The following is a 25792-nucleotide window of genomic DNA, read 5'->3' on the forward strand; positions in this document are numbered from 1 at the left end:
GTCATAGACTTGGCAAACAAAATTGAATATCATATAACAGAGACGACTCGAGCCTAATACCTTTCACCTTTTGACAAAAGCAAACATTTTCCTAAGTTGAATGTCGTTGAATCAATTGAATAAAAACCACATGCCCACAATTTTACAAGACATGTCCAGGAAAAAAGAAAGAAAAATGATATTGTATAGCCGCTCTCAAAATAATAGTAACAAATATATATTTTTTGTATATATGCATATTCTGTATGTAATATACAAAAATGATACAAATTTTATACACTTTTTCGACTACCAAATATAAATAGTTTCTGACGCAGACTAAAAGTGATAATACCTCAAAAAGAAATATACATCACATTCAACAAAATGGCCCCAAAAATCTGCAGGTACAAGCATTCCAGTTGTAAAGGATCCCACAAAATCGTTATGGCAGATCTTCATTTGCCAGTCAAGCAAGAAAAAGATATCAAATACAAACGAAAATAAATATTAGCTACCATTTAGCTAATGCTTGAAAGCTGACAGTTTATATTTATTGTAGCATGCCCTTCTTTCTTCATCTTTGTTCTTTTGATAACGTGTCTAAGTCAAGTTGCACACAATATTGTCTTTTGATAAAGTAGTTTCCGACCCAGCTTGCACATAATCTGTCGGGCAACCTGGTTAAAGGAGAAATGACGACGCTAGGAATTCGCAAAGGGTGTTCAAAATTTAATATACACATATAAAAATATCTTTTGACATACATACACATTATAAATTTCTATATACACATTATAACTTCTCGATGAAGGATGTTCGGTTGACCACCCTTCAATGTATGTGGCTACGCCACTGTAAAGGAGAACGACATATCGGTGTAAAGAATTCACTCTTTCTGGAGGAAGAAGCAAGATTTTGCCAATTACAGAGTAGGGAAGCTAAAGTCGCTTCAATTTACCCCCTCTTACAATCTCATACAGTGGTATAGTTAGAGACTGCAAAGAGTCAAGAACAGTATAAGGGACGGGGAGGCATTAAGCGCGCTACTGACATCGATTAAGGCATAATTCGACACTTCCAAATACATAACATGGCTGAAGAGAGATTATAAAGTTGGAGACACAATTATATAACAATATGTGTGCTTCTAAACAGAGATCTACAAGTTAACGAGAAAAATGTAAGAAAGTTCAGTTTACATTATCCAAATCTCCACAAACTAAATTAACCAAGATGATCTTGGTAGCACACATATCATTTTGCCAATGGCTAGGGGGACCTGCAGAATCTCAAGGAAGACATAACCGATATTTGCTTTTTCTGAATAGAATGGAAGTTTCCAATTCTTCCAAAGTTAATCCTGCTTGGAATCATCCACTCCAACTGCCTTAGGTATAGGGTGAGAGGTGCCAGAACCTGGTTCTCCTGTGACCTGTAAAACATACAGTTTTCATTCATACCGAGTCATTGGTTAACGCAATAAATAAGAAGATGGACGAAAGGACATAAAATTTAGTTCAAATGGCACAAAGACAAGTAAAGCCACCAGCTTTTAGAAGTTAATAGATTTATGGAGTTCACTTTTTTGTTTCATTGATAAACAAATGCAAAATTTTCTATTTCCTTTCCCACTTTTCTTCGGACTAATTCAGGCAGGGCTACAGATTGATCAAGTTTTGAAGCTCAGACTACAAGTGCTGCAACTTGAGATTAGCAAAGTAGCAAATAGCAAATAGCAAATTTAGATGGGAGGTCCCCAAGAAAATACATCGTCCACTTGGGTTGCAATCAACCTGATTATCCGTATCTTTCCTCTTTATTCCATAATTTAGTGACAATGTGTGTATACAGATTCAACTCAACCCGATAAAAATTAGCATACACTTTGTAATTTTACCCTTTTAAACTTTTCGGATGATATGTAACTTAAAAATTATTACTAGTATTTTAATTACAAATTTTATAACTATATGGATCAAATCGTCCGAACTCCAAATAAGCCTATCCCTAGAAAATATGAAACCTTTTCTAGTTCCATAAATGAAAGTCATCAACATAGTATGTCCATGAAAAGAAAAATGGAGCTGCAATCTTTGAGTTTTTGACTAGCAAAAAATTATGTAGTAAAAGCATATCTAGAAACTCAGCTAGCTTTGCCCCTAGCCACCATAAACAGGCTGTGTTCCATATACTTGAATATCGTTAACACACATACTCACTTATAGCATATTTATATCTAAAGTTTATCTCTAGCAAGTTGGGGATACCACTTATTCTAACTTTTTGATCAGTAAAAGGTAAACCCACTTATTCCTCACTTGATATCATATGCTCATAATACCTTGGATCTCAGGCCATTCCAACTGTATGAACGTAAATCTTATCTATGTCACAGGTTTGATGATAGCTAACACACACAAAACCAATCTCATAACTTTTTTTGTAGGCAGAAGGAAAGAGAAAACAAGCGAAACGAAGTGAGTGAATCCCAAGTATGACATAGATAGATAAAAGAAAAATCTCTTACATCAACAACTTTAGGCATAAAGAGACGTGCCAATTTGCACATTTTGATTTTCTTGATCCATTATGTAACTACAAACAATGTGTCAAAAATCCCAAAAAATGACATATGACATAAAGAAATATAAAGATGTCTCAAGATAGTACAAAACATAATAGATGATAATTTGTAGCAACGACGAAGCTGATCTAAATTCACCTTTCTACACTCGAATGCTAGACTTTGTTCAACAACCAGGCTTCTAACTCATGACGCGCACCTACCATACATCTCCACGTAAATTAGCTCTGATTAGTGAGGTTGAAAAGCCCGGGGGTAATAATATGACTGATTTCCCAGCTAGAAAGTTCTTTGTTATGTTATGGGGTCTCGAAAGACTGAATTTTTCTAAAGGTGCATGATACCAGTGGTCAAGGTACGTTTTGGTAGATCAAGAGTCCAGCTCCCAGAGGATACTTATGGCAAATAAACAATGTACTATGTGCAGTTTCAACCTTATTTCAATTAACCAAGTGCTTATTCATGTTTTCTGAATCTCCTTCTCATAAAAAGTCACATCTCAGCCGTGAATTGGATGATACAAATGAGAGAGAGATGCCCCTACTTATAGGGTAGAAAGGTCATGCTAATGTCATCAATGACATCAACAAGAAGATACAAAACTCAAACTATGCATTGTAAATTCATTTAATGGCCAGTTGGTCAAATCCAAACTTGCTGCAGATTTTATGGTTGACTTTGACCTTCTTTCCAAAAGAAAGAACTTGTGTCTCGAGGCTTGACCCCACAAAACTCCCCTCCATACTCGATCGGTTTCTTCAAGAACTTGGAATTGCAGCAAAATGAGTATATTGTCTATTGTGATAGTCAAAGTGCAATAGACTTGAGTAAAAACACCATATACCGTCCAAGAAGAAAACACATAAACGTGAGATATTATTGGATTAATGAGCAAGTAAAGAACAAATTCAAAAAAGATCCACACGAGCTAAAGTCCTGGTAATATGTTGGCCAAGGTGGTACCGAGAGACAACTTCGAATATTATAAATAGATTTGTCTGCATGAGCTCTATCTAAGAAATCAAAGATACCTCATTTAGGTGCATGGCTCTAAAGGGGGAGATTTGTGAGTTCCGACCCCATTGGCCCACTGATAAAGGAAGAAGCTCTTCTTTTTGGCATGAATGTAAAAATAAACAATAAAATTTCAGCAAGTTTGAATTTGGCCAACCGGCCATTAAATGAATTCACAATGCAAACTTAGAATTTGCATTTTCCACCGCGGTGTTTTAAATAACATCATCATGGTAGTCTACTCCTATAAATAGGGGCACTTCTCTGTTTTCTCTCATTTGTATCATGCCAGTTTTTTAAAAGGTACATACGGGAGGACAAAACAAAGAGTTTTGAGTGGCTTTTTAGTGAGGATACTTGAAAAGTGGAAATTTCTTTTGAATATCGAGGACTTTGTGATACTCAAGTGCAGAGTATCATCTCGCTATAGTAATATTGTTTAACTTCTCTTGGGCCTAGGTTTTTCCTTAGATCCCGAAGTCCTTATTTCACCATTTTATTTTGATTATTTGCCTGTAAATATTTCTGCAGGTAATATGTGGGTCCCAACAGTCTTAGGACAACATAAAACAAAATATAAGGACTTTTGCAAGTGTTCCTTTTAATAAAGTAATTCTACACCCTCTCCTCGCAGAAATATTTCGTTGCGTTTAGAGTCATATCTAAAACTTAATTTCATATTAATGTAATAACTGAACGCTTAAACTTCATCAAACAAATTTCAAATACTGTACAGAAGTCTTGAACTCGAATGGTAGATCATCGGAGAAGATGTTCCCTTCCATTATGACCTCATGCAGACAGTAATATTTTTATAGGAACTTTTCAGCATACCAGATAGAAATGATTGGATAAGGAACATAGACCTAAATTTCTTTTCCAAGTACCGAACACATTTTCTTCTATTTATCTGTCAGTAAAATTAAAGAAATGAAGCAAATAACTATACTCAAGACCCCAACGGAGAAGAAAGTCTAAGTTGACATTAAGTTCTTTTGTGTGCTTTGTTCATGGTGGGTTAGACCTTTCATTTAATTCTATTCTCTAGTTTCATGGTACTCGCCATCATAAAGATCTGGAAGAGGACAAGAATAGACCATAATCACCTAAATACCCAGAGTTCTAGCATCATGCGCATCAGAATGCCCTCAAAGATTCATCAGATTGATTCGTCAACCCATACTTTACAAATTTACATTCATATTCAGAAAAATAATATGTTCTCAACGTTATCATCAAGAATACTGTTGGGGTATTCAGAGAGTTAGGGCGTGTTTGGTATGAAGGAAAAAAATACTAATTTTCCGGTATTTTTTGTTGGCCAAAACGTTTGGGAAAATATTCTTAATATGAAGGAAAAAATACTAAATATTCAGGTATTTTGTTGGCCAAAATGTTTGGGAAAATATTTTCCTTAAGAACACATTCTCCTCTAATTCCAGAAAATAACTTCCTTTGGAAGAGTGGGGAAGTCATTTTCCAAAGATGCAATTTTCCAAGCTTCTGATCTATTTTCTAGTTGGCTAGACTAGACACCAGGTGAAATGGATAGACTGAAGGGGGTGGTAAATGACCAACCTAACCTTGCACTTACTAGTTTGGATGGCAGCTTCCCCGTCCCTGTATGGATTTTCCATGATGGACCGTAAGGTTAACTGCAGGCTGGAAAATATCCAACTGGTCCAAAGTCATTTCAGTTGGGATGCTCATTTCTAGAAATTATTTTCCACTCACCAATCAAATATTAGAAAATATTTTCCGGAAATTATTTTTTACTCACCAACATAACACTGAAAAATAAGTTAAAATACTACTACTACTTAAGAAGCATTTTTCAAGAAAATACTCTCCACGGAAAACATATTCCTTAGTACCAAACACATCCTCATTCTCTATTTTTCAGTTGATTCACCAAATTTCGATGTTTCCCCTAATGAAAGGGTATTACAGGCACAAGGAGGTCGCTGTTTTCAACAAAAAGAACTCTTTCCTGAAGAGAGCTAAACAGTTTTTGCACTTCCTATATCCAAATTTCAAACAATTTGTTCACCGAATTACCCAAACAAAAGATATATCCAACCACCCAAAACACACACTCAGTATATCAATCAACTAGCACCAATTCCAATTAGTTTTCCATACCGCTTATTCAGATATGTATGTCTATTCAGTATACACAAATGTGCATCAATAAATTTCAATCAAACACACTAAGCAAAAAAGTCACTGCCCCCTAGTTTTGGTCGTGAAAAATTATGAACAAGACCGTGAGTCCCAAAGACTTATGTTGGTGCATAGAGGACAGTCCAGAGCGGACGATAAGTTGGCAGTTGGACCTAGTCCATGACACAAGATCATCGAGCTCATTTATTTCCCAACAAGAACAAAATTTTCCGCCAAGCCAACACGTCTAAACAAAAGATCACGCCTTTATAATCAAATAACTTACATAATTATTGGTTTTGGTAGCTTACAAGTTTTTCAAGCAAGTCAACACGTAAAAACAAAAGATCACGCCTTTATAATTGAAAAACTTACAGAATTATTGGGTTTAGTAGCTGATGGTTTAAAAGGACAAGCAGGAGCTGCTCTTTCCGGTCTCTGATACTCCTTTCCAAACATTCTATAAATCTTTGCCTAAAAAAACCACACAGAAAAAAAAAACGAAAAATTAGCGTTGTAAGCATCAAAATTAACGGGTTAATTTAGTATTTAAGGATCTTACCATGAGAATATGGAAGAGAACAGGTAATAAATTAACGATCGGGACGAGGAACAGCGGTATTAAACACGCTACGCAAACCTATAATATTTGCGAAAAAATGAAAATTCAGAAACTGATATAAAAAAGATTATGGAATTAAATTAAGGAGAGGGAATTGGATTTAATTCTTACCATTTTCGATTGCTTTAGAAGGCTTTGTTCTCTTTGCTCTCTCGTGCGTTGTATCGAGAAGAAGATGTGCTATCGAAGAAGATGACTCGTCTACTTTTGGGTCAGAGAGTCGACTTTTGAATGAGATCCGAAATTTTTATGAAAATGGGTTAATAGCCACTTTTCAGTAAAACTGGCTAGCCCGTGCTATTTTTACTGAAAAGTGGCTATTAACCCATTTTCATAAAAATTTCGGATCTCATTCAAAAGTCGACTCTCTGACCCAAAAGTAGACGAGTCATTTATATATATATATATATACTTATAGAATATTTTGTTTTTATTTGTAAAGAGAAAAAGAAAAAATATTTAGTTTCTTTAATTAGTATTTTGATAAGTAAGCTATGGTATTTTTAGTATTATTTAAATTATATGTAAATATTTAGTTCTTATATATTTTTTTTTATATTTTTCTTAGTCTAAAGTTAGTTGGTTAATATTTTTGTGATAATGTTTAATTGAATTTTAGTTCTAAAAGAAAACAAAAAAAAATATTAAATTCACGTAAACTTTTCCAAAAGCTTAGCAATAAACTTTAGCAAAAAGAGCCTAACTTCCCTCTCCCTCACGTCCCATCTCACCATCCCTCACGTCCCTCACAGCACACACTCACGATCCTCCCCCACTTTTCCACTCATCTTCTCCATGAACACACCTTAACAAAGAGATTTTACTTGCATATATATACACACTTTGAAGACAAGTAGAGAGGGGGAGAGAGATATACAAAAAACAAAATCGGAAAAACTATTCAACACCTTTCTTCTTCACACACGAAAAAAAAAAAGAACAAAAATACCTAGACCAAAAAAAGAAATCTCTCAGCCTCACCGGAACGAACAAGAGGGGCAGGAATTGAAATTTCAGAGAACTTTGTTTCTTGGACATTTTGTTTGAGAGATAAAATTGGAGTCTCATAAAGGAGATGGAGTTTAGTTGATTTGAGGTGAATTTGCCGTTCGAAGTCCGTTTGCGGTTCCGTCGTGTCAAGCGGATTCCAACCTGAGTTTTGTTCGCGGTTTGTGATTTGCCTCCCTGTTGTTTGTTCGTTCGGATCTTTATTTTGGTGAAGCTGCTTCGGAAACTTTTTTTTTCATATACTAAAGAAATCTGCCTTACAGGTTCCTTCCTTTATTCCTTTTCATTTTTTTCATGTAATTTGTGTGTTTGTTGATTTTCTTATTCGTTTAGTTTTTTTTTTATATTAATTGTGGTTGGTCTGTTTCTTCTTCCAACTTTCTGTCTATTAGAATTTTGCTAGTGTTCAAATGAGTGTAAATTTGATCTGATTTCATGTTGCGATAGAACCATTACGATGAATCTGTTTCACTATTTGAGGTGTGCTCTTAAAATTAAACAGTATTGCTTGTTTCCTTCATCCATTATCAGTACGAAATGAGTATAAAAGTATTTATATTAATCCTACAAAGGTTTTTCTTGAGTATAATGAAATTCAGCAAGTCACTGTTTTGAAGTTGGAGTTTAACTAGCACTTCAAAATTCTCTATTAATTTCAAGTCACATGCATTGGAGGAATATTCACATGGTTGAGTTCAAGCAGACATATGTTCTTTCAAATTGAGTGAGCCATCGTAACGAATTTTCTTTGAGTTTCATTTATTTATTATTTATTTATTCTCCCTTTTATTATTACATCGCTAGGAGTATGTTTAGGCCGACCACACCCGGGTAGACGAACCTTTAGGCACGTTTTGAATTTATTACCGTGATTATGTACACGTTCGCGTGACATAATTATGGTTTCTAAATGAATATTCGTAACTTGCTTTAGGCACGTTTAATATACCATCGTGGTTGTGTACACGTTCGCGTGACATAATTACGATATTAAAAAAACAAAATCGGAGTATGCGTTCGCGCAACTCCGACTAAACTTTCTTAATAATAATAAAGCGTGATTAGTTGTAGATACGTACGCGTGACATGATTCTTGACGCGCCAAACAAAAGAGTACACGTACGCGTGACTCGTTTTAAAAATAATTCCTTAATTATGAATAAATCAAGTGATTAAAAGCGATTAAAAGGTAAAGTACACATAGGTTCTAAAATACGTCACTAAATAATTTAATTAAGCCAAGTAATAATCACTAAGCGACTGTGCTAGAACCACAGAACCCGGGAATGCCTAACACCTTCTTCCAGGTTAACAAAATTTCTTACCTAGAATTTCTGGTTCGCAGACTCTTCAAAAAAATAAAACTTCCTCGATTTGGGATTTAAAATAAACCGGTGACTTGGGACACCATAATTTATTCCAAGTGGCGACTCTGATCAATAATTAATCCCATTTCGAATAATGCCACTTTAATTGAAAAAACTCCCTTATATACTGCCTCGTCGGGTGGTGTAAAAAAGGAGGTGTGACAGGCGTTTGCAAAGTCATTGAAAAATAACCACTATTTTGCTGCAACAGGGGTCGGTCCAGCGTAATATAATGGAGATTGATGCACATGTATATGAACATCCAGCATATTATGCTGGAACACCAACATGCGGAAAGTTCCAGCATAATATACTGGAGATTGGAGTGCCTGTGTATGAACTTCCAGCATATTATGTTGCACCGGTATATTATACTGGAACTCCAGTATATTATGCTTGAGTTCCAGTATACTTATGCTGGAACTCCACTATAATATACTGCAGTTCCAGTATACTTATGCTAGAACTCAATTATATTATGCTGGAGTATTTTCCGGATTTTGAACAATATTTTCGTTCAGATTTATCCTTACATGAAAAGTGGCTAAATTTTGAAACTGTGGCTATTTTTGAATGATCACTTGTAAATCTGGTTATTTTTTAATTTTTCCCAAATACTCCTAAAAATACGAAAATTTTCAGCATAGTATGACAAAATTTTGAAATTTTACATGTAAAACTATAGCACACTGTATTAGAGTGTGAAACTCTAGCACACTATTATAATGTTTGAAACTTTTTTCATCGTACAACTCCAACATAGTGTGCTCGGATTTCGAACTTTTGTTAGACTACGGTGAAATTCATTTAAACTTCAGTTCCACTTATATAAGTTTTAAGTTCACAAAAATTTTAAAAACCTTTTGATGTTCCATTTGCACAATTTCAAATCACGAAATATCTTTTTTAGAGTTTTACTTGTACACGAAACATTATGAAACATGTTGGTCAATATACACGTCTCGGTCAGATTTTACAGATTGTATTTACTTATAATGATTGGACCTGTTCAATTTAGTGAAACATTAAGAATGTAGAGAACTCTTCTCAAAACCCATTGTGTTTGGTTCTGCTACACCTTCGGCACTATGGCATGCGTCAAATGCCGATAATGGCTAGGTTTTAAATGTTTCTATTCTATTTATGAAGTGAGTCTGTGAAAGAGTATTTTTGTGCTAGATTTCTATTGGTCTTTACACAAATATTCGGTCATATTTACTACTTAATTTCCTTCATTTCAACTATTCATGAGAGGATTTTGAATTTTTTTAATTCATGATTGAAAATTTAGATTTTTTTTTGAACTATTAAAGAAAATGTAATCAAAGCAAACAGATGGGATTCGACAAAGCAAACTAATTATTATTTGGTATGTTACATCATTTGTTCATCTCTAATTTATTTTTTTGTCAATGCATAACTGAATAGAACAAAATCTATAAGTGAAATTGCAGTTTTTCTTTTTTATTTTCCTTAAACAAGTATGGATTTTCAAAGCCAAATATGTTCTGTTTTCCTAACAAGTATGGCATTATAACGCTGCTGTCCGTTAATAAACAAGTATGGCAATTCAAAATGGGGTATTATCATTTAGTCCGCGTTAGAAACTATTTACATTCAATAACGGAAAAAAATTATATAAAATTTGTATAATGTATATATATACAAAAAAACTATATATTTTTTGAGTATTATTTTAATAGCGGCTATACAATATCATTTTTCATTTTAAAAAAATGCCAAAATAACATGTTTTTGGACGATATTTGATGGTAGGCTATAACTATGTTGGCCACTATTTGCACTCTAAATTGTTGTACTTTACTGATGTTTGAGCGTTAAATGATAGTAAATTGCTCTGACTGAGTACTTTATGCTTTACAAGAGCAATTTTGAGCTACAAAAAAGAGGGCATCTTGGTGTTTAGAAGAATTTTGAAGGTAATAACACGCAAAGAGCAAGATAGAAGATTCGGAAACGAGTTTTTATCTTTCTTCTTCCCTTTGTTCTATTATTGGTGATGAATTCTTATATTATGGGTGTGAAAACAATTATGAGTAGCTAAACTACTTATTCTAGGGTTTGATGGATACCCTCTTGGAGGATGAAATTTTGTTGCGTTTAATATAAATTTGCCATTGAATTTTCTCTGCTTGTTCAACTACGTGATTATTGTAGTTGATTGGAGGGCCCTTAATCAGCTATGCCTATTTAGTGTGTATTACTTGGAAAAGGGTACATATTTAGGTAGTTGTTGAACAACATCGCTCCTAACGTGTTTGAGGGATCAATACAAATGGTTTAAAGGTGAGATTAGGAATGACAAAACCTTGGTGCGATCTTAATGAGCGGTAAACTAGTGCTAGCTAACGTAGTTCGGAAGAATACGTTTAGTAAATTGTTGTATTTGCTCGAAGAGAATTACGACACCTAAAGTGCTCATGATCGGTAGAGTATCTAGGCGAATTTATAGGAGACGTAGCAGAGAGGATTCCGATAAAAGGGGAAATCGTAATCCTAGACCTTTCCAATCTTGTCTACAACATTTGCTTTGTTAGTAATAAAATTACATTTTTTTAATTATCCTGTGTTAGTTAGTAAACACTCAACTCATTATTTAATATTTTTGGAAGTTGATTACTTGAATTCTTGCGAAACTAGCAATTGTGATTAGTATGTTAATTCCCTGTGAGATTCGACTACGGACTCGTAAATCGGATTATATTTGCAGTGACCGCTTAGTCTTTTTTATAAGGCATAATTGGGCGTAATCATTTTTTTTTTTTTGTAAGTAAATAATTTTATTCACAAACCTGTAGGAGTTTTGGATGGTATTCCATTGATGCTAAAAGGAAAACTTGAAAATGAAGTTGTAAAAGAGTTTTTGAAAAGTATATAGTGTTTAGATATGAAAATCATTATTTCACTTGAAATACTTCTAAAATAAAAAATTGAAATATAAAATCTCTATTTTGAGTTGTAGTTGAAATAATACATCAAATTGTAAACCAAATATTAATCTGAAAATATTATTTCAAATATTTAAAATAAGTTTTTCGATTTTTCTTCCTTTCCTTTTTTCTGTATTTTTCCCATCATTCATCTCTTTTTTTTATTCACCCCTTCATTCTTCTCATTTTCACTATATTTAAATGCCCAGAAAATCTCTACAGTTGCCTTAAGAAATACAAAACTGATTTCTTTAAATTGAATTAATGTGTAATCATGTGTATTAAATTAAATTTATTAGTAAAACCAAATATTCTTCCCCTCTACCTCAAAGTGGCTTCCCTAATTTCTTTTTCTTTTTGTATTTTTTTGTCCTCTATTACTATATAAGAGAGCGTATTGAGTTTCACACTTTCACTTCCCTCCTATTTTTTTCAGCGCCAAACGCACTTTTGCCCAAAAATTTGCTCTCACAAAATTGAGTGCCGAATGCTGTGACCTAAGGCGCGTAATAATCCAATTATAGCAATGGCCGATGACGCCGACCCGGATTACGAGAGATTCCTCCACCTAATCGGCGTCGGCGGCGACGAGGGTGGCGATGTTGAACTGGCAGAGGACGTCGGGTTTTTAGAAGATGATGCAGAGTACGAGGAAGAAGAAGAGGAAGAAGAGACCGAAGAAGAAGAGGAAGAAGAAGAACAACGAGAAGAAGAAGATGAAGAAGACGACGAAGAAGAAGAAGATGAAGAAGTTGGCAATGAAGAGTCGAGTACTGGAAGGACGACATTGCGTACGGTTTTGTACGGGAATCGTAGTGCTGCAACAATTTCATCTCAACAGCAGGCGATTAATGCCGAGAATTTTCATAATTCCGCTATGGAAAGTGAAGATGTTACGAGGAGGACCAAAAGCGGGGGAAAGGCGTCGCAAGATGTTGATAAGGAAGAAGGCGATGGAGGCGAAGTAGAAGGGGAGTGGAATCGGAGTGAGATTGAAGGTTTGTTTTGCCCGATTTGCATGGAAGCTTGGACCAACGACGGCGACCACCAAATCTGGTAATTTACTTATTTGTCCTTCCATCTACTATTATTGAGTTTCAAGTTCTATGCAATTAACCTCAAGTTATCTACACTCGTTACACTGTGAGTGCATAAAATTTAAAAATCGTTTCTATTGTGGGGATGTATTTACACAAAGTAACCTATTTAATAACATTGATTAGTAACCTAGAATAAATGGTAATTAACCTCATGTTAATTTACACGCACTGCACTGTGAGTGCATATAACTTAAGTCCTTTTTGATTGTGGTGATGTATTTACACAATCAAGTAAGTAATCTATTTAATAGCGTTGATTATTAACCTAAAATAAATGGTAATAATGGTTCGAGCATGTGAATAGGATATGCACAGATGTCCCAGTGACTAGGTGTGAGGGATTGACAATGGTGGGTCTAAGTAGAGGTAGAGGTAGGCCGGAGAAGTATTGGGAGAGGTGATTAGACAGGACATGACTGTTCTTCTTACTGAGGACATGACCCTTGACAGAAGGATGTCGAAGTCGAGTATTAAGGTAGAAAGTTAGTAGGTAGTCGACCGCATTTCCTTTCCATACCAGTAATATTAGTATCATTCTAGTACTTGCTTATTCTTTTTTCTACCTTGACCAGGTATGGGTAAAGTCTGTGTACACACTACCCTCCCTAGACCCCACTTGTGGGGTTACATTGGGTTTGTTTTTGTTGCTAGAACTTCCTTATTCTTAGATTTATACTACTACTTGTTGTTGCTTTTGCTTCAGTTATCTTATTATCCTGCTATTGCTACTGCTTCCCTTTTAAATTTCCGTATTTCTTTTTCAAAATTGTTGTGAATATGCTTTCCTTGAGCCGAGGGTCTATCAGAAACAACCTCTCTACTTGCACAAACTAGGGTAAGGCCTGTGTACACACTACCCTCCCTAGATCCCACTTGTGGGATTACACTGGGTATGCTGTTGTTGTAATAAATGGTAATTAACCTCAGGTTAATCTACACTCATTACACTGTGAGTGCATATAACTTAATCTTTTCTGATTGTGGTGACGTCTATAGCATACAACCTCAACAACAAACTATGTTCAATAACTAGTTGGATCAACCTATATTACCCGATTTTCATAAATGTTGTTGGGTGCATGTCGGATCCTCCAAATTTAGTGTATTTTTGGAGGATCCGACATGGGTGCGGTAGCACTTTTGGAGAGTCCGAGCAACATCAACTATATGAATCCATATAATCCATTCCCCTCCACTGGACCTGTTTCAATTTTGAAAAAAGTTGGTTCGTGCTGATTGTTTATCATTAGTAATGTTAAGTTTCGGCTTTATGTAACTGAATGTGTTATGCCTATGAATGTTAAAATTATCTATATGCAACCCTATGAAAAAGAAAAAGAAGAAAATAATCATCTATATTCAATTGTGAAACAGACAAGGTGAAGCCTTGGGGGAATGGTATAGCACAATAAAATATTATTTCTGCTGTACTGATCTCTGTTTCCGTTTTTTTGTCAAGATCTTTCTTAGTCTTGTTGACAAACTTTTACCTTTTGATAAAAAAAATTACGATCAAAATGTAAAAGGGAATAAGATTTTTAAAAGCAGCTTCTATTTTGACAATTTAAGTACAATGATATAACTTGAAAAGAAAAAATTGAGATGCTGCAGAGGACTTCTATTTTGTTTTCCTTGAAGATGAAAACAATGGATACTAAATTTAGAGGGTATGTGGGTTGTGTTATAGATAATAGGAGTCTGTTTCAGTTGGCTTGATTATACTAACATTCATGTAAATTCTAAGAAATACAATATGGCTGTAACACATGAAACTGAATAACTATCTTCACCTTCCCAATTAAAGCACTTGAGTTTTCCGTTCTTTTGAATAAGTGACTGCTGAATGATCACAGTTCACATCTGACAGATAGTGTAATACACATAGAGGATGAAATGATGGAAGGTTGTTTGATATTGTTTGTGGATGTTCTATGTAGCCATCCAAATGCATCAGTTAGTTGGTGCGCAGATATGATGATTTAAGGTGTTAGAAGGAGATAAAGAACTAAAATCACATGGAAAAACAGTTGTCATTAAAGTCCTTTAATCTACTGAATCAATGCGGACCTAGCTAAGAATGTAATACAATGCAAGTAAAAGACTCGTATCGGCAATATCAACTAATTGGAGTTATGGTTAGAGACTTACATGTCACTGTAGGGATAAAAATGGTATTTAGAAATCTCTAGTTTTAGAGAACACCTGATTTGACGTAAACACAACTTCTTTAATAATGGAATGGCATTGACCCAAATAAATTGGAATGTATATGGATAATTCATATAGTCGACAAACTAGTTGGAGTTGAGGTTTAGTTCATTGCTTGATATATAATTGACAACTGAAAATACAGTTTTCAAGTGTTAATACTTCCATTATCTTCCACCTTTTAATCTTTTGCAGCTGCCTTCCTTGTGGGCATATATATGGTTTGTCATGTATCAAGAAGTGGTTGCAACAAAAAGGAAGTTTAGGAAAGGTATTTCTCATAATAATTTGGTTCTTGTTTTATGCAGTATTTTGACATCCTTTTTTCAGTTGGCCCCTCACATTCTTTCTTTTGTTTTGTTTGTAGTGCCCTCAATGTAATAAGAAATGCACATTGAAGGGTGTCCGAGTGCTTTATGCTTCTCGTCTTCATGCTGTTGATGAAGAGCTTCAAAAGGTCTTCATTTGATGCTTATAATTTGAAGCTTGCTCCATGAGATAGTGACCCAATTCCTTCCTCTTTTGCAGAAAATCCGGTCTCTTGAATCTAGATGTTTTTCTCTTGAAAAAGAGGTAAGAGAAAAGAAGAAAGGTTTTTGATTTCGTAACTGCTATCTCCTGATACATCTCAGGTCTAACCTATAAATGAAGATTCACAGTAGAAACTTTCAAGCTTTTCCATGCACAGGGCTGACCAACTAAGGCATTCGATCATCTGTCATCGAGATCGATCGAAAAAGTGAAAGCTTGATGAAACCTTATGTTAGAAAAAGAAAAGAAACAAAATGACGATTTGATGATGGTTATCTTTTTATGTCTTAGGCTAGGCTTTTCCTTTACTCAATTTAGAAGGAAACAATGTAGTTGAAGATGATTAGTTTTCAAATGGACCAAATTGCTCACGATTTAAAAACTCAATGTATGTTTTGTATAGAAACCTCTTACCAATTGTTATAGGTAAAGGACAATTCTCTCATTTCTTGAATTGGAACACTAGGAGAAAGATGAGTATCCGTGAAGAGTTCAATCGTCTAAAATTAGACAGAAATGAGTAAGATAAACATAATTTCTTCCCTCATAATGTTGAAGCTTTTACCTAAAGGGAAGACACCTTTGTTGCCCTTTTCCCTTCTGTTCTCTTCCTCTCCCTTGTACCTTCTTCACTATGTAAACCGGATTTGCTTGCTTTTAACAGCTAGCTTCATTGCTATGTGTAAGGGCATTCAAGTCACCTGGCAGCTTATGCTTCGTCAGGAATCAAAATCACCGTGGGTTAGCCACAACAATGATACTTCTGCTTTAACTGACTTTTGAAAGCAATTTTGTCCCCTCTGCTAAATTACATTTTTCTTCACATGTTCTCATGGTGATTATAAGACGATATTCAATTCGCGCAGTGCAGTGATTGGTGTAAGAAAGAAGTAGAGTGGAGGAGGAGAGAAGCTGAGTTGCATAAGCAAGTGGAGCACCTCAAAGAGGTATGTGTTACTTTGTGTGCTATTTCTGTTATGTGCTGCTTCTTCACACATCCCTTCTTCACTGCATCTTTTTTGTTTGGTTGGAAGTGTAGGGGGCTTTTCTTTAGTGGTGGGAGATGGGGGAGGGGAGGATCAGATTAGATTGTTTCCAGAATCACTTTTCCTTTGTCTTGGTTGTCTTTTTAAGTGATATGTTTACTACCAAAACACCCATTGTGAATTTTGTTTAAACTTTCTCCTAGGTTTGCAAAACGAGATGATCAACTCTACTTCATGCGTGTTTACTCGTTATTGCTTTTCCCTTGTTTGAAAACTCCAACGTTATATTCTCTTTAGTCTTTGCCTATTGTTAAATTATTTGCACACTCTTCCTGGAATACAGACTGACTTTGGTGCACTTTCTTTAGTACATATTGTGGCCCTCTTTTCCCTGCCAGTATTCCCTTTTAACATTCTTCAGAATATGGCATCTTTCAATGCTATAAGGCAGGTACTTGTTTGGGCTTTTTAAGAAATATTCTTAATTGTGTATATCCCCTTTGTTAGTTTATTTTAGCCCTTTCTTCTTTGGGTTTTTATTTATTCTGTCGTTTCTTTGGCTTGAGAAAATTTGGATAACAAGTTTCGGTGCAATTAGTAGTGGTATAGGTATCTCTGTTAACCTTTGTTTACTAAAGCGGCATATTACTTACTGCATATCTGCTCTTCATAGAGAATAACTTGTGTAGAGGGCTCGCAAAGCGAGACGCAGAGCAGGTCATCTGGACACATTTTTGGTAAGCAGTCCTTGAGAAATCTTTACTTGGGGATATTGATCCTATTGGCTATGTTCTATCGTCGTTTCACACTGAAGTTTCAGTACCTATCCATGTCGTGCAGGACGCAATATTGACTCCAAATTGGGAAGACGTGAATATGCGAATGCTTTTGTTTTACAGGTTTGCCATCTCCTATACTTTTGTCAAATGTGAAAATTGAGCTATAGGAATTTTTTTTACACGTTTGGTTACTGATAGACGATAGTATCAACTCAGAAATCATTACTCCTTTATCCATTGTTGCTCCACATCTGTTGCAACTTGTTTGCCTGATAGTATCAACAGAGTAATCATTAGTCCTTTATCCGTTGTTGTTCCACATTTATTGCTACTTGTGTACAAAGATGCACTGGAAATATGCTCACCTTTGGGTTAACACTTACCTCACATCATCAATAGTCTGTAGGTGACTGAGAAAGTAGTATGGATGGTCAGTTCCCTTCCTTCTTATTGTCCCAAAATATGATTTCTGTTCTTTTCTCTCTTACTCTTTTTTCTTACTTGTTTTGTATTGGGAATGAACACAGCATACGTTTGTTCAATTAGCGCCATTGACTGAAGTTTTAATGAGTTAGTAACCTTATGTTTTATACATTTGTAGAAAGAATTTCGGATTGATGGTGCTCGCCTATTTGATGTGGATAGCAACGGTGAGAATTTGATGATTGCTAGAAGGATCGCTGGAATGGGAGGACAGCATATGCTTACGAAAGTAAATTTCTTAGGTTGCCTTATTGGAATTATCTGATGGTTTTTGTTCTGCGTATGTGCTTCAACCTTTTCTACTTTTACATTTTGCAGATCAGCCTATTACCTCCGCATGAAAGAGAAGACATTCTGCTTCCCGCGAGCATGAAAACTATCAAGGACTTGCATGTTTCTCCTCATGAAAGAGTCATACTCTTGGCTTCCTTAGGGAAGAAATTGTCAGTTCTTAGGTCGATAACCTCCCTAATCCACTTTCTGCCAAATAATTGCTGCATACAGCTAAATGTACTTGATCAAAAGAATTGCTGTAGAACAGCTTCTATTCTGTGCTTCCCTCCTGGTAGGTAGCTTATTTATTTGATCTCTTTCTTTTTGCAGTGCTGAAAACAACCATGCTGTTCTGACATACGACTTACCGGTAATAACTCTAGGCCTTTTATAGTTGTGTTTTTGCCTTCAATTCTTAAGTTTGTGTAAAGTAAAGATTGCTCGCACAGTTGTTGGATAACGTATTATTATTTTTGGTTGATAAGCTCTTTGGATGAGAAACTCTCTGGTTGAGTGATTGTTGATTAGAGTTCTTATGGAGTAGTTTTTCTGTACTTACTGTGTACACGCTTTACGCTAACTGGTAAGGCCTGCTAAGGTCCGTCATTTTCACAGTTAAATGTACAGAACAGCTTATTTGATTTGACTGGACCTTCACTACTAGCATCAGAAGACGTTCTTTAACACCACCTATTCATCTTGTGAAAGCTGTTACTTTTTAGTTTTGATTGACAACTTGAGAGTTGACAAAATGCAAATTTTCGTAAAACATCAATTAGCTTTTGCTCTACCCCACCCTCCTAATTCATAGACCTCAATCTCAGTCTTTTTGCGGCAGAAGATTATGTCCTACGTTTGATTTTTGCTTGCCTTGTTTCTCTTGAACTTTCTGCCTTTTGTCTTGATTTTTTCTTCTTTGTGGTTGACTATACTACTTGCGCCTGCCGAATTTTTCAAAATCTATACTTTCTACCTGATTCAGAATGTTTGTCTGAATGGTGGGGTTGCATTTTTCCCTGTCATCTAGTTGTTGGTAGGGGGCCCAACAGCTTACTTGGGATAATAGTAAAATTTTCTGCATAATTTCCCATGTCCCGTTGCTGGGTCATGAGTTTGTCAACCAAGGCTACTTTAACTTGGATTTAAATTTCGGTAAGTTGTCAAGTAATTGAAGGAAGTTGTTAGAGCCTGTGGGGAATTTCTTGCAATCATCAAAGACAATTCCATGTTTGAAACTTTAGAGGAAATAGTGACCTGATTTACAATGTAACAAATGCATCTCCTGAACTACAAAAAGTACAGCCTTTATAGCATGCTCCCGAATGTCCTGCTGCTATGATTGCTTGATTCAATTGCTGCATCTTCGACTTTTCTACTCTCAGTAATATGCTTTCCTGATAATAAGCCTTTTCTTACTGTTATTAGTTTTTTCCCCAATATTTGTTACTGTTATTGACCTTTCTCTATAGGATAGGTTTGTTGCTAATGGATACTCTTGGCCAAGTTAATTTGATTCATTTTGTTTGTCTATTTGGAATGTGCAGACTGTTCCTTGGTCATGTTCGTGGGATCCCAACAATTCGCATTACATGTATGCCGGATTACAGGTCCTAACACATTGTCTGTTCAAAAAATGGTCCCACTTTTTCGTTTGTTGGGAGTCGAACAAAATAACTTTGACTAATAATTCTGAATCTATTCTCTCGTTATTTTGACATGGTGGAAAATAACAACTTATATTACTTTTGATGTAGTTTTTAAATATCTAATGTTCAAAAAATGATTAAATATATACTTATTAAAAAACAAGAATAAATATATACCTAATTTTGCTGAGAAGCTAAATTGACCCACAATGAATCCAAAGTGACAAGCAAGTTGGTATTGAGGGAGCACTTATTTGTTTTCACTAGTTAGTCTCTCTTTCAAGTACAGGCAACACCATTGTTATTTATCGAACAGAAAAAATAGTTGGTGTCTCTGTTCTTTCTTTTTCTCTGAATAATGCATCATATTTTTTGTTTTGTCTTGTGCAGAATGGTATGGTTTTGCAGTTTGATGGACGTCAAACTGCGAGGCCAGTGGAATGTATGACTGGGTTGACAGGCAATCCTGTTCATACTGTGTGCTCTCTTTCAGCTGATCCTACAGTTGGCGCCGGCGTCAGAAGTGTTCTTTCTGCATCTTCAGTAGGCTTGTGCCACTGGAACTTTGGTAGCAGTGAAGAAAGGTGAATTCTAGCATGTTTTACTGCTCTTCTAAATTTCTCTTAGTTGCTTCTTGAGGTGAACAAGTTTTTTCTTAATATCTAATATTGTCTGAGTTGCACCATCCCTCACTGTATCTTTAGAACTGTTAGGATCTGATTCTGACGAATCTTTGCTGAGTACTGACTCAAGATTATTTGCACTTTGGAATCTCTCAGTAGATAATTCCTGTAACTCGACAATTGTAATCATTAACTAACTGCCAACTTAGATCTTAGGAATATTCCCGAAGGAGCCTAACTGCAAATTTAGGTCCACGGTATATTCTTAAAGGAGACTGTCTGGTCTCTGAATACATTCTAACTACTCATTCATCCTATAACAAATGATTGAAGTAAGTAGGAAAACTGGTGAGTGGTATAGAAGAAGAAATGGATGAAGACATTTAGCTGACCATTTTCCAGTTTTTCTTGAAAAAGAAATTGCTCAAGAAGGTGCAGACTGCTGTCATAATTGTTTTTCTAATAGTTTACATACTGTGGTGAGATTAAGAGTTAACTGTGTTCGATGCAAATTGTTGCTCACTAAACAGTCCAGCTGGCTAGTACTGGTATGGTTCAATAGTTATGTTCTTCAAAATGTAACTTTTTTGTCATGGTAAAACAGTTTATATTGCTAAAGTAGGTTAGTGAATAATCTTTTTTTAAAAAAAATATATAAGTAGTGTAAGTCTTATAGTTTATTCAGGCAGCAATGATGCGTGGGAGGTGATTGATTATTTTTTGTTCCTTGAAGTTGTTTGTTATTGCATTTCTCTTTTTCCTAATAGAATTAAACTTTGAGTTGTATGGTTCAGATTTTTTCTCATGGAAATCCTTCTTATCCTTTTCCAGTCTAGTAAAAAAGATACTCTTACGTCTTAATTGGAACATCAAGGTTCTGGTCTAATCTTATTTCTAGAACTTTGTTATTACACGTTGTGTCTTTGTTTTTTCTTGTTGTTGTTTTGTTATTGTTAAGGTTCTGGTCTAATGTCAAGGATTTAACATGGTTGTTAATTTCTTATTGACTTAGTTTAGTTGTGCAGACAAACATGATTTGTCTCTTGATGTTTTCATAATGTGAAGCCATGGCAAGGCTTTACTTACTTATTATTAAGATTTGCAAGAAATTATCTTTTTTCTTTTGATAACCAAAATTCCTCATGGACTAGTTGACGCACGGTTGGGAACTTGGTGAATAATAATCACTCCCCTATACCTTTCTTCACAAATACTAGGCTTTTGTCTGCGGCGGCAGGGTGAGGTGCGACTAACCCACACATTATTAGTATTGCTCTTACCACTAGACCAAAGCCACCCTTGGGGGCGGTTTGATTGGAAGAATCTTGAAGTTGTAAAGAACTTTCACTACTTGAGTTGCCAATAGTACAATCTTACTTTTTATTGTAGAGGACTTAAGCCTCATTTGTTTGCCCTTAATGAATTTTAATCATTCAGGTCTCAGACATTAAGTGCGTTTGTTTTTAAGTTTGAATCTTAATCATGGAGTGTTTGTTTTTTTACTTCACAACCACTTAATGGGTCTGAATAGGTCTGTATGATTAAGATCTATAACAAAAACTTATTTTCACTCATTAATAATTGCTGCCACCGCCTACCATTATCAACTACCACTACCGCCACCACCATCTTCAACCATAGCCGCCACCACTCCCACCACCCACCACTCCCACCACCACCATCTTCAATCACAACCACACTTACCCACCTCAACTACCACAACAATCACCCCATCACCATCAACAACTATAGCCGGCACCGCCCACCATTATAAACTACCACCACCCACCATCACCGTCCTCAATCGCAACTACAACCACCACCACCCACCACCACCATCTTGAACCATAATCGCCATCCTACCAATCACCACTAGCTACTACCTAGAACCACCATCATTAACCAAAACCACCATCAACCACCGCCTCTAGTCGGCATCACAAGCACCTCCGTTACTCATTACCACCGCCACTACCATATTTAAAAAAAATATTTTATTAATAAAATATTAGATTATTTAGTATTTTATTTGAATTTTATGTTAATTAATTTTTTAATAAAGTTTACTTATATACCTTAAGATGTTAAGAAAACAAACCGTCTTAATTATTTAGTATTCAGATCTTAATATGCATCTTAATATTCAGATGTGTATTCAGATTAATATATCTTAATCTTAATACACATCTTGATATTCAGATTCAGACGTTCAATCTTAAAAAAAACAAATGAGACCTTACTGTGTTCAGGTCCTTGTTCACATTTCAACCTACAATTTCCACTAACGTCGAGGGTATATAACCTTCTTAGTGGCGAAGTATATTGTTTTTTTTTTGTTTGCAGAATATTTTGCTCATGTGCCAACTGTTTTTTGGTTTTCGATGTGCTTAAGCCCTAGCAGTAGAAACAATTGCTTTCTTGATAAATTGTTTGAATATGCTTGACTATGTCCAGAATCATGTTAAGAGGAGTTGACTGGATAGTGTTAGCAGGCAGTTATGGCGATTTATATGGATGTGGATGTACTGGGATCAACTACATGCTTTTTAGTTTACTTTTAAAGCTGGTCCGAGAGATTTTTTGTTGTGAAGGTGTACCATATTGTCATTAATGATTTTGAGAGATAAGAACTTCTGAAAATTGATGTAAATCATACCGGGGCCAACTATGTGTTTAGTTGACTTTTCAAGCTGGTCTAAAAGAGTGCTTATATTGAAGTTCTGCCTTATTCCCTAGTAGTAGACAGGATTGCTTTCCAAATACATTGTTTGAATATGTCTGACTATGCTCAGAATCTTCCTTAAAGGAGTTGAGGGGCAGAGTGCATCTGATATATGTAAATATATTTGAACCTGGATCAACAGTATGGTTTTGGTGACTTTTCAAGCTGGTTTAAAAGAGTTACTTTTATCTTGAAGCTCTGTGAGTAGTTTCTATGAATTCCATGTTAATAACAGAGTTTCATTTATCACTGAAGGCCGTGCTTGGTTCCTGAATCAGAGAATCAAGGAATCTGTATATCTCTCGCTTGTGGAGATAGAAATGATGACATAGTTGCCTCTTTCCGTCCTAAACTGGAGATCATTGGCGACATGGCTGCTTCTCAAGTACCGCTTACTCCTCCAGTAATGGAGCAAGCCGTAGAGGGTTCTCATGTTCTTTATAGGAGAGTGGGTAGCAGATACCAGAAGTTAGGAGCTTCTTGTGCCAAAGTGAGTGGCATTCGACTTCCAAAATCTGCTATAATAGATAGAGGGAATCAGAACCCCTTGTTTGCTTCTGGTGATGAAGCAACAATGGAACTGGTGTTACAAGAATTGCCATCTTTAAATGTGGCTCAGCGTGTTAAATCCCTCAATGGTCCTATTCGTGATGTGAGGTATACACGACTCCTAAATACAGGGTTGCTTGGTTGTTTGAGTGACGATAACTTGCAGATTTGCTCAACCAAGCTTCAATGAAGTAAGGTAACGTATCATAGCTTGTTTTCTGCCTCTCTTTGTTTTAGTTTTGTTTATGTTTACAGTCCAGCAATGCCCTTTTGTTCTTTCTGCTTGACATCTCTATGCCTTTTTGGCAAAAAGAAGAGAAAAAAGAATTGGTGTTGGGTACATTAGAGTTTTGCCTGCATATTTCAATGAGGTTCATCAGAACTCCGAATTAGACTCTTGGTAATTTGTGCTAGAGTTGATTGCCTTGTCTTAGCTTCTTGGCAATAGAATGGTTTCCCAGATGCATTTTTACACCTATTGTGCGACTTCAAGTATTGCAATGTCTAGTCTCCCGTTCTTGAATTTGGAGTTCTTCTGTTGTCAAAATTTTGAGTTATGTAGATGCAGATTAATTAGTTTCTACCGCTTATGATATTTACTAGAAGATTTTGCAGTCTCCTGTCAGTTTGATTCTGAATTTATTGCAGGTGGCTTCAGATGACTTCTTAAATCACTGGTATGTTATATTCTTCATTCATGCGACTTGGACTTTTCAACGATGTAGTATAGCATCTTTGATTGTAGAAATAGGTAGGAGCGAAGAAGTAGCATCCTTTTTGTAGCTTTGGGATCCAGCTGAGAGTTGGGGTCAGAGAGCTTAGGCAGGTTGTAGAAATGGTTATTTAATAAAGAGTTTAAGTTTTATGCACCAACAAATGTATATGTTACTTACCATCAAGTAAAATTGACTTGCAACAACAGATAAACCTTCTTATCAAGTTTGATATAGTATAAAGAACTTGTTATAACTTATAACCAGTTTAATTGGATTGATAAGTGTGAAAGTTTTACACTATTTGTGTATATTACTAAAATTATTTACTGGTGAAAAGGAAAGAGCTACGTTTAAGAAACTGTTTGAATGTCCAGGGGCACCTTATTTGTCATCTAAATGAGTTTAGTGGAGAAAAATATTTGCTAATTTTTCTTTTCATAATTTGTATAACAATCTGGTGTCTACAACTTATGGATGGAATCTGAGTTCGCTGATTAAGGGTTGAAGAACTTTTATCATTACATCTCACTGTTTGGTGGTATGTTTGTTCCTCTTGCGGTATTGAAAATATTTTGTATCTTCCAAGATACATTCTCATCGTTTAGGCTCGCGTCGGCTTATCTTACGATATCTTTCCGTTTGATGAAAGGAAATGTTGATAATTTGAGGTTTTCTTTTCAATACAAATTGACGTATTTAAAGCATGATATTTTAGAATTGGGATTATAGACTATTGGAACACAGAATTCAAAATTTAATAGAGTTAAACATAGAATCAAACTTTGCTGATCTTGCTTACACTAATTTCTCTCATTGTTTGCGCTGGGCTTCCCTCTCAATTCAAGCCCATTGAGCCACCCATTAGTCTATTGAAACTAATTGAGATTTTTTCTTTCCTATACCATATATGAAACCTTATTACCAAAAATGTGCATAGTTTCTAATTTACCTGTCCTGTCCACATTTTTTCTACAGTTATTATACCAATCATTAAATACTAATTAATAGTAGCTGAATCTTCCTAATTTGTCGAGCTAAAATTGAGGAACTGAATATTCTAAAAAGATTTGGCGTAAATCAGATCAAATTATATTTTTCCAGATATTCCTATTTAGGCGCGCTACAATTATGGAAGTAAATATTCTTCCAGATATTTTCCACCATTGATAGCCATTAAAAGGCTTGAAAGCTTTGAATTCAAATTTGGGTTTTCAAGAATCATTATTTGTTTGGATTGGGTGTTGTTGAAAATAATTTGGAATATGGTTTGGAGTTTATATCTCAATTTTGAGGGGTTTTGGTGAAGATTAGACTTGGTTTTGACTGAAATTAAGATTGAAACTCGAAGAAGAAGAAGAATAAGAAGAATGACATATTGCAGAAATTGTAGATAAATTGTAGATTATTTGTATTCTGATTGTAGATGCTTTATTTTCTGTTTTCACAAATTAAAAACGGCTAAAAACTTTTTCAAAATCTTCTGAA

The 25792-nt window shown here is 35.3% G+C and overlaps 2 protein-coding genes across 3 annotated transcripts; one reads left to right on the top strand and one right to left on the bottom strand.

Moving 5' to 3' along the window:
- On the bottom strand, positions 1039-6612 carry LOC109229663. The gene is made up of 4 exons (XM_019395189.1): positions 6477-6612; positions 6306-6383; positions 6119-6217; positions 1039-1414 (listed from the first exon to the last, which is right to left on the bottom strand). Exons 1-4 carry the CDS (start codon positions 6477-6479, stop codon positions 1337-1339), a joined length of 258 nt encoding a protein of 85 aa, XP_019250734.1. The 5' UTR covers positions 6480-6612; the 3' UTR covers positions 1039-1336.
- LOC109229664 (E3 ubiquitin-protein ligase RFWD3) lies at positions 7551-24604 on the top strand. Of its 2 annotated transcripts, none has more exons than XM_019395192.1 (15): positions 7551-7636; positions 12128-12747; positions 15195-15270; positions 15367-15456; positions 15528-15572; positions 16397-16477; positions 17190-17253; positions 17357-17415; positions 17897-18007; positions 18097-18233; positions 18382-18421; positions 19596-19658; positions 20088-20281; positions 23298-23787; positions 24250-24604. In XM_019395192.1, exons 2-14 carry the CDS (start codon positions 12218-12220, stop codon positions 23779-23781), a joined length of 1974 nt encoding a protein of 657 aa, XP_019250737.1. In that variant the 5' UTR covers positions 7551-7636; positions 12128-12217; the 3' UTR covers positions 23782-23787; positions 24250-24604. The 2 variants fall into 2 exon arrangements, with proteins under 2 accessions (XP_019250737.1, XP_019250735.1); XM_019395190.1 differs by having other exon boundaries at positions 24240-24602.

This window comes from Nicotiana attenuata, chromosome 7 (assembly GCF_001879085.1).
Source record: "Nicotiana attenuata strain UT chromosome 7, NIATTr2, whole genome shotgun sequence".
Lineage (NCBI taxonomy): Eukaryota > Viridiplantae > Streptophyta > Magnoliopsida > Solanales > Solanaceae > Nicotiana > Nicotiana attenuata.